General features: G+C 47.8%; 1 protein-coding gene across 2 annotated transcripts in view; it reads left to right on the forward strand.

The window, feature by feature from the left end:
* The first annotated feature begins 523 nt into the window (after window positions 1-523).
* ACADS (acyl-CoA dehydrogenase, C-2 to C-3 short chain) overlaps window positions 524-12869 on the forward strand; it is a 15220-nt gene continuing 2874 nt past the window's right edge. The window contains exons 1-3 of one of the 2 annotated variants that reach the window (XM_010828637.1): window positions 524-715; window positions 12305-12454; window positions 12665-12776. In XM_010828637.1, coding sequence (XP_010826939.1) covers window positions 623-715; window positions 12305-12454; window positions 12665-12776 — 355 coding nt within the window. In that variant the 5' untranslated portion in view covers window positions 524-622. The remainder of the gene's footprint in view (window positions 716-12304; window positions 12455-12664; window positions 12777-12869) is intronic. The other variant, XM_010828636.1, reaches the window with a different exon arrangement.

Consider the following 12869-nt stretch of genomic DNA (forward strand, 5'->3'; position numbering starts at 1 on the left):
ACTGAGGAGGACTGTTGTACAATGTTCAGCAAGCATGGTGAACATTCCGTTCTATTCTCAACAGCAGTGTTAATGACATTTTGGGCCCCTAGTTCTTTATCATGGGTTCTGTCCTGTACAATGTTTAGCAGTTTTCCTGGCCTCTACCCACTCCCTACCACCCTTCGGTTGAGACAACCAAAAATGTCTCTGGACATTGCCAGATGTCCCCCTGGGAGACACGAGTCATTTGTGTGGAGAACCACTCATAAGTGAAAAAGTGTTCATCATTCAGTCGTGTCCAACTCTGTGACCCCCATGGATTGTAGCCTGCCAGGCTCCTCTGTCCATGGAATTCTCTAGGCAAGAATACTGGAGTGGATAGTCATTCCCTTCTCCAGGGGATCTTCCCAACCCAGGGATTGAACCTGGGTCGCCTGTGTTGCAGGCAGTTTCTTTACCATCTGAGTCACCAGGGAAGCCCACCCAGTAAGTGGATCACTGTTATTATTTTAATTACTACATGAGACCTCTTGCATTCCTCTTCCACTGACTCCTTTTCTCTCTGGCAGCCCCCTGGCCTTGGGGCTGGCGTCGCCTACATACCGTCTACCAGTCTGTTGAACTGCCCGAGACTCACCAGATGCTGCGGCAGACGTGCCGCGACTTTGCCGAGAAGGAGCTCTTTCCCATCGCAGCCCAGGTGGACAAGGAGCATCGCTTCCCAGCAGCTCAGGTGAGAATTCCAACCTCAGCACCCAGTGATGGAATCTGCCCTCTGCTCCAGGATAACTGGTGACAGTGACAACCGGTGACAGTGACACTGCAGTCAGGGAACCCTCAGGGTGTGTGGTCCTGGGGGCCAGAAAATGCCCTGGAGGTTTCCACTGTCCAGCATGAGGCCTGTAGCCAGGATAATAACTTCTGGAATAACAGTAGTCATGGTGGATGATTGCTATGCTTACTGTATACCAGGCATTGTGTTGATAATAATAGTTAACACATAAAACGCTGACATGTGCTTGGTACTCACCTAAGTGCTGATGGGTTAGCACACCTGTTTCTTTTCTTTTCTTTTTTTTGGCTGCACCATGTGTCATGCAGAATCTTAGTTCCCTGACCGGTGATCGAACTCATGCCCCCTTCGGTGGCAGCTCGGAGTCTTAACCATTGGACCACTAGGGAAGTGCCTGGCTTATCTGTCTCTTAAAACTGTCCAATGAGATGAAGGTGCCATTATTACGTATCCTGTTGTGTAGTTGATGAAACTCAGATTGATGAGAGGCTTAAATAATGAGCACAAGGTCATGAAGCTAATGAGTTACAGAGCTAAGGTTCCAACCCACATCTGTCTTCTGCCAGCCGCTGAGATCCCAGTCGGTCCTGTCCACCCTGTGTCACTGTATCATTCCTGTGAGGACAAGTGCTTCTGCTGTACCCTCCCGTGGGACTTAACCAGCTGTCTGGCACACGATTGCAAACACTTAGTAGATGCTGTTGAGATGACTTGTGATAAAGCGGTTCTGTCAGGCCTTCACACCCTGGCTGCCCGTCTGGGGAATTCAGAACCTGTGGTTGCTGTTAACATGCTTCTTCAGCCTTGGGGCCAGTTTTCCCATCTTAGTGCATGCTGTGTGCTCACAGTGCACTGTGTTCACAGGCACTGTGCCTGGACTGTGGATATAACATCTAAAGAGCTCAAAGTAGTAGGTGGGTGGCATTCTGAGCACCAAAATGAGTTGGGCAACTTTTATGTGGTAAGCCTTGAAGTTGTCTTTATCGCATTTAGTACTAAAGGCATCCCCAGCTGCAGGTCTAATCTCCATTTGGCTTCCTGGAATGGTTGTAAGGATTGTAGGCGATTGTGTATGTTAAGTCCATGGTGCATGTGAAAAACAGAAGCTATTAATACTATTATTATTTTTATTACAGTTGAGAAAGTTGAAGCACAGAGAGGGGACGTGATTTTCCAAGGCTTACCAGCTTGTGGGGCTAGAATTCATACTCCCAAGTGTTCAGTTCAGTTCAGTCACTCAGTCGTGACCAACTCTTTGCGACCCCATGAATCGCAGCACGCCAGGCCTCCCTGTCTATCACCAACTCCCAGAGTCTACCCAAACTCATATCCATTGAGTCAGTGATGCCATCCAGCCATCTCATCCTCTGTCGTCCCCTTCTCCTCCTGCCCCCAATCCCTCCCAGCATCAGAGTCTTTTCCAAGGAGTCAGCTCTTCTCATGAGGTGGCCAAAGTATTGGAGTTTCAGCTTCAGCATCAGTGCTTCCAATGAACACCCAGGGCTGATCTCCTTTAGGATGCACTGGTTGGATCTTCTTGCAGTCCAAGGGACTCTCAAGAGTCTTCTCCAACACCGCAGTTCAAAAGCATCAATTCTTCAGCGCTCAGCTTTCTTCACAGTCCAACTCTCACATCCATACATGACCACTAGAAAAACTATAGCCTTGACTAGACGGACCTTTGTTGGCAAAGTAATATCTCTGCTTTTCAATATACTATCTAGGTTGGTCATAACTTTTCTTCCAAGGAGTAAGCGTCTTTTAATTTCATGGCTGCAATCACCATCTGCAATAATTTTGGAGCCCCAAAAAATAAAGTCTGATACTGTTTCCACTGTTTCCCCATCTATTTCCCATGAAGTGATGGAAACAGATGCCATGATCTTCTGCCATGAATGTTGAGCTTTAAGCCAACTTTTTCACTCTCTTCTTTCACTTTCATCAAGAGGCTTTTTAGTTCCTCTTCACTTTCTGCCATAAGGGTGGTGTCATCTGCATATCTGAGGTTATTGGTATTTTTCCCGGCAGTCTTGATTCCAGCTTGTGCTTCTTCTAGCCCAGCATTTCTCATGACATACTCTGCATATAAGTTAAATAAGCAGGGTGACAACATACAGCCTTGATGTACTCCTTTTCCTATTTGGAACCAGTCTGTTGTTCCATGTCCAGTTCTAACTGTTGCTTCCTGACTTGCATATAGGTTTCTCAAGAGGCAGGTCAGGTGGTCTGGTATTCCCATCTCTTGAAGAATTTTCCACAGTTTATTGTGATCCACACAGTGAAAGGCTTTGGCATAGTCAATAAAGCAGAAATAGATGTTTTTCTGGAACTCTCTTGCTTTTTTGTTGATCCAGTGGGTGTTGGCAATTTGATCTCTGGTTTCTCTGCCTTTTCTAAAACCAGCTTGAACATCTGAAAGTTCACGGTTCATGTATTGCTGAAGCCTGGCTTGGAGAATTTTGAGCATTAATAGCGTGTGAGATGAGTGCAATTATGTGGTAGTTTGAGCATTCTTTGGCATTGCCTTTCTTTGGGATTGGAATGAAAACTGACCTTTTCCAGTCCTGTGGCCACCGCTGAGTTTTCCAAATTTGTTGGCATATTGAGTGCAACACTTTCACAGCATCATCTTTCAAACAGGATTTGAAAGAGCTCAACTGGAATTCTATCACCTCCACTAGCTTTGTTGGTAGTGATGCTTTCTAAGGCCCACTTGACTTCACATTCCAGGATATCTGGCTCTAGGTGAGTGATCACACCATTGTGATTATCTGGCTCGTGAAGATCTTTTTTGTACAGTTCTTCTGTGTATTCTTGCCACCTCTTCTTAATATCTTCTGCTGCTGTTAGGTCCATACCATTTCTGTCCTTTATCAAGCCCATCTTTGCATGAAATGTTCCCTTGGTATCGCTAATTTTCTTGAAGAGATTTCTAGTCTTTCCCATTCTGTTGTTTTCCTCTATTTCTTTGCATTGATCACTGAGGAAGGTTTTCTTATCTCTCCTTGCTATTCTTTGGAACTCTGCATTCAGATGCTTATATCTTTCCTTTTCTCCTTTGCTTTTCGCTTCTCTTCTTTTCACAGCAATTTGTAAGGCCTCCTCAGACAGCCATTTTGCTTTTTTGCATTTCTTTTCCATGGGGATGGTCTTGATCCCTGTCTCCTGTACAATGTCATGAACCTCTGTCCATAGTTCATCAGGCACTCTGTCTATCAGATCTAGTCCCTTAAATCTGTTTCTCAGTTCCACTGTATAATCATAAGGGATTTGATTTAGGTCATGCCTGAAAAAGAACTGTACAAAAAAGGTCTTAATGACCTGGATAGCCACTATGGTATGGTCACTCACCCAGAACCAGAAGTCCTGGAGTGCAAAGTCAGATGGGCCTTAGGAAGCATTACTACCAGCAAAGCTAGTGGAGGTGACAGAATTCTAGCTGAGCCATTTCAGATCCTAAAAGATGATGCTGTGAAAGTGCTACATTCGATATGCCAGCAAATTTGCAAAACTCAGCAGTGGCCACAGGACTGGAAAAGGTCAGTTTTCATTCCAATCCCAAAGAGGGGCAATGCCAAAGAATGTCCAAACTACCACACAATTGCACTCATTTCACTTGTGAGCAAGATAATGCTCAAAACCCTTCAAGCTAGGCTTCAACAGTACATGAACTGAGAACTTCCAAATATGCAAGCTGGATTTAGAAAAGGCAGAGATCAAATTGCCAACATCCGCTGGATCATTGAAAAAGCACAAGAGTTCCAGAAAAACATCTACTTCTGCTTCATTGACCATGCTAAAGCCTTTGTGTGGATCACAACAAACTGTGGAAAATTCTTCAAGAGATGGGAAATCCAGACCACCTGACTTGCCTCCTGAGAAATCTGTAAAGAGGTCAAGAAGCAACAGTTAGAACTGGACATGGAACAACAGACTGGTTCCAAATAGGAAAAGGAGTACATCAAGGCTGTATATTGTTACCCTGCTTATTTAACTTATATGCAGAGTACATCATGAGAAACGCTGGGCTGGATGAATCATAAGCTGGATTCAAGATTACTGGGAGAAATATCAGTAACCTCAGATATGCAGATGATACCCCCTTATGGCAGAAGGCGAAGAGGAACTAAAGAGCCGCTTGATGAAGGTGAAAGAGAAGAGTGAAAAAGTTGGCTTAAAATTCAACATTCAGAAAACTAAGATCATGACATCCAGTCCCATCATGTCATGGCAAACAGATGGGGAAACAATGGAAACAGTGACAAACTTTCTTTTCCTGGGCTCCAAAATCACTGTGGATGGTGACTGCACCCATGAAATTAAAAGATGCTTGTTCCTTGGAAGAAAAGCTATGATAAGCCTAGACAGCGTATTAAGAAGCAGAGATATCACTTTGCCTACAAAGGTCTGTATAGTCCTTATATAAGCTATGGTTTTTCCAGTAGTCATGTATAGATGTGAGGGTTAGACCATAAAGAAGGCTGATTGCCAAAGAATTGATGCTTTTGAAGTGTTGTGCTGGAGAAGACTCTTGAGAGTGCCTTGGACTGCGAGATCAAACCAGTCAATCCTAAAGGAAATCAACCCTGAATATTCACTGAAGCTGAAACTCCAATGCTTTGGCCACCCAATGCGAAGAGCTGACTCATTGGAAAAGACCCTGATGCTGGGAAAGATTGAGGGCAGGATGAGAAGGGGACAACAGAGGATATGTTTGGATAGCATCACTGACTGAATGGACATGAGTTTGAGCAAGCCCTAGGAAATGGTGAAGGACAGGGAAGTCTGGCGTGCTGCAGGCTTAGTGACTGAACAGCAGAGGATAAAGGAACAGTTGTAAGATTTGCCTGAGGTTCTAGGGCTTGGGGAGAGAGAGCGGTAAATCTTCTGATCTCTGATCTTGCCACTGCCTCGCATGAATTGGACGCTCTCATTTTGGTCACTGATGGGATGCAGCGGTTGCCCAGGGAGTCCCTTCGCTGAGGATCGAAGCGTATTGGCTCATTGTTTTTCTCACTGTCTCTGTTACTATGGGTGGTGCTCAGCTATAGTTACAGAAGGAAATCCAGGACTTAAACAAGCAGAAGGGTCAAAACGGTAGACACAGGGGTAATAGGACAGGTTGCAAAATTTAAAATAATACCAGTCGTGTTTTAAAATGACGGTAGTAATAATAACAGGAGTAACTCTTATTTGGGGGTTACCATATTCCAGGTTGCTGTCCAGTTGCTCAGTCGTGTCTGACTCTTTGCGACCCCACAGACTGTAGCCCGCCAGGCTCCTGTGTCCTCCACTACCTCCTGGAGTTTGCTCAAATTCATGTCCATTAAATTGGTGATTTTCATGTACTTACCCTTAAATCATCAACAAAACACTCAGGCAGTTTCTTCACTGATCTCCAGTTTCCGGATGAGGAAACAGAAGCCAGGAATTACATTTCTCAGTCAGTAAAGCCAGACAGCTAGGATCGGAGGAGCCAGATGTAGATTCTGTCCAACCTGCAGGAGATACTTAGTGAGTGTTTTCTAATGTTTTTTTCCTGAAGAATTTTTTCTCCCAGGAAAAGTGGGTTTTCTGAGGAAGAGTCAAGGGGAGAAGAATTGAGTAAGTTTATTGGGTGCAAAATCTGCTTTTCCTCCTCTTGCCCTAATCTCAGATGATCGTTTACCACATAGAAGCCTCTTGAACCATACTCCATTTTCCCTCTTATTCATATGCACAGACTCTTGTTAACGCCACCCTGGTGGCGTCCCCTGAATAGCATCACCTTTCACCTCTCCCACCAAGAATTTGTCACTGTGTTCATAATCCCTGGCTCTCTGGGTGTGCTTATCACGCTATTGTGTGTGTCCCGTGTCCCAGTTATTTTCTAAGGTTGCCTTCCTGAAGGCCAGGCTTGTTCAAACACCTGCCTCCTGGCCCAGCGAAACACCTCCTTGCCAAGTAAGTGCTTGGCATTCAGCAGACGTTTGCTGAATTTATGGACTTGAACTTTTTGGTCAAGTCATCCTGAATTTCTTACTGTCCCAGCACTCGGCACACACCGGCACAGAGTAGAAGCTGGGTGGCTTCCCGTGGCCCCTTCTCATGAATAAAGCAGCAGATCTTCAACAAGTAAGGAGGTGTGATTCTCTAAAGGGAGTTAGTTTGGACTCTGATGAGCATCGGCAAACTCAGGACAAATGTGACTTTTTAGAAATGTGAGCTTTAGAAGTGACTTAAAAGCACTGCTTTCTATATGAAGCACCCTCTAAAACAGGTCCCACATATGAAGGCAGCAGGTGCTGAAGGCTTGCTCTGCTAGGAAAGGGGTCTTTCTCTTTCTCACATGTTCTTTGGGAGTTTTTTTTTTTTTTTTAATAAACTTCATGCATTTAAAATATTTATTTATTTACTTTTGGCCGCGCAAGTGGGGCCTTCCCAGGTGACTCAGTGGTAAAGAACCCGCCTGCAATGCAGGAGTCGTGGGTTCGATCCCTGGGTTGGGAAGATCCCCCGGAGGAGGAAATGGCAACCCACTCCAGTCTTCTTGCCAAGAAAATCCCATGCACAGAGGAGCCTGGTGGGCTACAGTCTATGGGGTCGCAAAAGAGTTGGATACAACTTAGTAACTGAGAATGTACGCAGCACATGGGAACCCTTAATTCCCCAACCAGGAATTGAATCCGAAGCCCCTGCCTTGAAAACGGGGAGTCTTAACCACTAGACCGCCAGGGAAGTCCCTCTCTTGCGGGTTTGGAGACCACTAGGCTTGGCCCGGTCAGGGTTGCAGGTCCACACTCCTGGTTCACAGACACAGGCATGGAGAGTAACCACTGTGGGTGGTGTCTCTGAGAGGTTCTCCTTGAGATCGCTCAAAATTGGCAAAAATATTGGCAAAAATATTAGGGAGGCTGGCTGCTGTTAGCCAGTTACCATTAAACATGCCGTGATCAGAAATGATTTCTACAGCCGGACACACGGTCTTTGTATGTGTGTACTGCTTTTTATTTTGTCTTCACCTTCTTCTTCTTCTTGATCATGCCCTCTTCTCTCCACTGCCTTTCTGTCTCCACATTTTCCCTGGAATGTTCCTGCAGCTGGCCATGGCGTATTGCCAGAAATCTCCAGATACACTTGAGAGTGAAAAAGGTTGGGGGGAAAATAGCATGCTGGTGAGGCCGCCACTTGGGTGCAGTCATTGTGGACTCTGGCAGCTTTCTCTTCTGGTACAGAGAGCACTAGAGGGTGGGGTGAGGGGCAGAGAGCCAGGGGCCCTGGCTTTCTCATCGGACTCTGGGTGTCTCCCAGGAGCGTCACCATTTGCGCAAGAGGCCCCACCCGTCCCAGGAACGCGGGGTCATCCTTGTCCTGCCTGTACTCCACCTGGGAATTTCGGTTCCCCTTCTGTCTCCTGGGGTGAAATGGAGTCTTCTTGGTGTGATGGGCTGATGTGTCATTTATCCCACGGTCATGGACCAGAGAGAGAGAGAGACTAAAGAGGGGGCTGTGTGTCTTAATGCCTAGAGAAGCTGGATGGTGCATGTAGGGTGAGACAAATGGGGCTTTTTTTTTTTTCTACTTTAGTTTCTTTTGCTCAATGGCCAGAGAAAGCCCTCCAGTGGGGTTCCTGTCTGGGCCTGAGCATGAATCTTGGGGACCCTGCGTATTTCTGGCTCCTGGTAGAATGCAGCCCTAGCTGGTAAGCCAGCACAGGCCTCCCCAATAAACCACCACCTCACTCTGGAATAGGTTTGCCAGAGGCCCTAAGTGTGGGCTCGAAAGGGGCTCTGTTCTGAGGCCACCCTGGGGCTGGCTCTGGGCTCTAAGTCCCCAGGTCGTGCTCAGAGACAGACAGCGCCTCAACTGCACTCTACTTCCCACCTTCGCCCACTCCTTGATCTGATAGCTTACAGTGAACCATGTCAGATTCAGTGACCTCCCAAGAAGATTTAGCTTCGGGACCAGAGACCAGGCTTGACCACTCAGAGCTCTTTTTGTGAAAAGGGACAGAGGAAGCTTCTGACACAGACATCAGAAGGGGGCGGAGAATGCTAGTCTTAGCAAGGGAGCTATATACTTTTTTAATTGGTTATTACAATAAATCATAAGAATGTCTCAAGGTTGTAAAGATCTTACTAGACCCACTCCCACAATTTACATTTTAAGATGACAGAATTAGAATTAACAATAGAAAGATTTTACTAGATGCCCCTCCCATAATATACATTTTAAGATAACAGGATTAGTCAGAAGGTTCTCAAGAAAGAGAAACATGTCCTCAAGCAGGATATATTGTTGTTATACATGTAATCCTTGGGCTTCCCTCATAGCTCTGTTAGTAAAGAATCCACCTGCATTGCCGGAGACCCTGGTTTGATTCCTGGGTTGGGAAGATCCACTGGAGAAGGAATAGGCTACCCACTCCAGTATTCTTGGGTTTCCCTGGTGGCTCAGCTGGTAAAGAATCTGCTGGGTTTGATCCCTGGGTTGGGAAGATCCCCTGGAGAAGGGAAAGCCTACCCACTCCAGTGTTCTGGCCTGGAGAGTCCCATGGACTGGATAGTCCATGGAATATAGTCTATAATATAGTCTATGTTGCAGTCCATGGGTTCGCAAAGTCAGACAGGGCTGAGAAACATCATGTTCAAGAGAACAGGATCACGGACAAGAGAAACATCCTCAAGCAGGATACATTGTTGTTTTATATATAAAATCCTTAGTACAGAGTTGAAGCTGAGTTGTTTTATCAGCTCTGGGCTTAAAGAAAAAAACATCGTATGTGACTAAGACTAAGGAATATAGGGGAAAAAAAATGTGTCCCTTTCTCCTCCTTGAGAACTCCAGACCCCTCTCTCCTCCTCGGGGACCCCTGACTTATCAACTTACCTAGAAATTGACTCTCAGATCCTCCCACCCTCACCCACTCCTCGATCCCCGCCGGCTTCCTGAGCAGTGTCACCCCCTGCTGCCCCCAGGTGTGTGGTGACCACAGAATTCTTTTTTTTTTTAGTGACTCTCGAAATGCCACGTCCCTGGTGGCCCTGAATCCCATTCCTCACTGTGTACTAGCTTCCTGTTGCTGCTGCAGCACCAGGCCCCAGAAGCAGTGGCGTAGAGCTGCTGCTGCTGCTAAGTCGCTTCAGTCGTGTCCGACTCTGTGCGACCCCATAGATGGCAGCCCACCAGGCTCCCCCGTCCCTGGGATTCTCCAGGCAAGAGCACTGGAATGGGTTGCCATTTCCTTCTCCAATGCATGAAAGTGAAAAGTGAAAGTGAAGTCGCTCAGTTGTGTCCCACTCTTAGCGACCCCATGGACTGTAGCCCACCAGGCTCCGTCCATGGGATTTTCCATGCAAAAGTACTGGAGTGGGGTGCCATTGCCTTCTCCAGGCGTAGAACAGTGCACACTTAGCGCCTGACCGTTCCTGGAGGCGGAGATCCAAAGCTGGTCTCTCTGGGCTCTGATGAAGGTGTGGACAGGCCTTTGGGCAGGCCCCAGGGAGAATCACTGCCTGGCCTTTTCCGGTTTCTCCTCTTTCCCTTACAAGGACCCTGTGAGGACACTGGCCTCCCTGGATAATCCAGGGAAGCCCCTCCTCACCTCAGGGTCCTTTGCTTAATCTCCTCGGCAGAGTCTCTTTGAACATACTCAGTCTCTTTGAACCTGGGGGTTAGGGTGTGCTTGTCCCTGTGAGGCTGACATTCTGCCTCCGCACGGGCCATCTCCTCCCTTGTATTACAGGGGAGACCCTGAGGTGGGTCAGGCCCACCCCAAGCGTAGAGTCTTGCAAATTGTCTCACATGGGAACAACTCAAGGTGGAATCAAACACCCAGTTTCATAGAGAGACACAAATCATTGTGAAAGTTCAGCAAATTCACCGATGCCCCTCTTCCCAGACATCACTGTCGAGTCAAGAACGTCTCAGTCACTTAATGATAAGAAATGCCACTCTTAATTCTTAGAGAAATGCAAATGGAAACTACAGAGGTACCACCTCACACTGGTCAGAATGGCCACCATTCAAAAGTCTCCGAATAATAAATGCTGGAGAGGGTGTGGAGAAAAGGGAACCTTCCTATGCTGTTGGTGGGAATGTAAATTGGTGCAGTGGATAACAGTGGGAGGCTCCTCAGAAAACTGAAAGTAGAGTTGCCGTATGGTCCAGCAGTCCCAGTACTGGGCATATATCCAGACAAAGCTATAATTTGAAAAGATACATGGACCCCTGTGTTCATAGCAGTACTATCCACAATAGCCAAGACATGCAGACAACCTGTCCATGGACAGATGAACGGGTAAAGAACACGTGGCACATACATATGGTGGAATATTACTCAGCCATAAACAAGGATGAAATAATGTCATTTGCAGTAGTGTGGTGGCCCTAGAGGTTATCATACTAAGTGAAGTAAGTCAAAGAGAAAGACAAATACCACAAGATATCACTTACATGTGTTATGTAAAATACAACACAAACGGAACCTATCTATTAATACAGGACAGAAACAGACTCACAGACAGGGAGAACAGACATGTAGTTGCCAAGGAGAAGGGGGTGAGGGAGGGACAAATTGGGAGTTTTGGATTAGCAGGTGCAAACTATTGTATATAGGATGGATAAACAGCAAGGCCCTCTGTACAGCACATGGAACTATATTCAGGATCCTGTGGTAAACCATATGGAAAAGAATATGAAAAAGAATCCGTATAGCAGAGTTACTTTGCTATACAGCAGAAAATTCACACAACATTGTAGATCAACTAGCGGTCAATAAGACTTTCTCTTTTAAATGCCGTGCATGGATCACTCACCTTGTGCAGACTGAGCTGGTTGTAGTCCTGGAGTCAGTGGTAGGTTTCAATCTCAGCCCCACCATTTACAAGGTCCACCCTGTGCAAAGCGCTCCACCTCCCTGAGCTCCAGCTTCCTCACCTGTGACATGAGGTTGACTCAGCAAAGCTTCAAGCTTCGGAGAGACTGGACCAAGAATACACATGAAGCACTTTCCAGCGCTGAGCATGTCAAAGGCATTTGATAATTAACCCCAGCCACTCCTGGATTCCAAGTCAAACATTCCAGGCTCTTCCCCTTTATCGAATCTTTCACTGGCACTAGACTACAGCAGTTGATACAGGGCATCACTGACAGGAACAGCATGTGCAAAGGCCCTGTGGTGGGGAGGACAGGCTGTGCGGTGAGCGTTAGGGGCTGAAGAAGGTCTGTGTGGCACTGTGCTGCCCTGCTCCTTCACCTCGGAGGCCCCTGAAGCCTTGTGCCTTCTGCATGCTCACTGGTCGTGGCTGTAGACACAGAGATGAGTGAGGGCAGAGTACAGGGGCAGGACTGCCTGAGACAACAGGGCTGTCATACAGATCCGGCCTTGGGGGTTCCGGGGTGGGTGTTAGGGTCACACGACCTGAGTTTCTGTGGGCACCAGCCTGGGGGCAGGTGGGTTGGGGTTGGAGAGGGTGGGCCCTGTGGCCCCACCCCCACCCCCCTCCCCCGGGGGGCTGCCTTTGCCGTGACATCCTTTCCTGGGGCCAGGTGAAGAAGATGGGCGAGCTGGGGCTTATGGCCATGAATGTGCCCGAGGAGCTCAGCGGAGCCGGCCTTGATTACCTGGCCTACTCCATCGCCATGGAGGAGATCAGCCGGGGCTGCGCCTCCACGGGAGTCATCATGAGTGTCAACAATGTGAGCCTCCCGCCTGGGCCTCGGACACACAGGCAGAGGGGGAGGGGGCTCCAGACGGCCCCGCATCCAGGCACAGCCCTCCCTTGGCTCCCCGCCCCTGACCGCCGCTAGGCCTGGTCCTTTGCATGGGGCCTCTGGAGAGAGGAGGCCTGGGGGTGGGCATGCGGGTGTGCTGGGGCCTGCGATGACCTCCCCCCACGGTCCCCCCAGTCCCTCTTCTTAGGGCCCATCCTGAAGTTCGGCACCAAGGAGCAGAAGCAGCGGTGGGTTGCTCCCTTCACTAGTGGTGACAAAATTGGCTGCTTTGCCCTCAGTGAACCAGGTACCACCTGGGACCGTGGCTCACCCACCCCCACCCCGCCCGGGGTCCACCTTGCCTGAGCTGGGACGGAGGGACTTGGACCCCGTGGTCCCT

Source organism: Bison bison, unplaced genomic scaffold (assembly GCF_000754665.1).
Source record: "Bison bison bison isolate TAMUID 2011002044 unplaced genomic scaffold, Bison_UMD1.0 scf7180017864495, whole genome shotgun sequence".
NCBI lineage: Eukaryota > Metazoa > Chordata > Mammalia > Artiodactyla > Bovidae > Bison > Bison bison.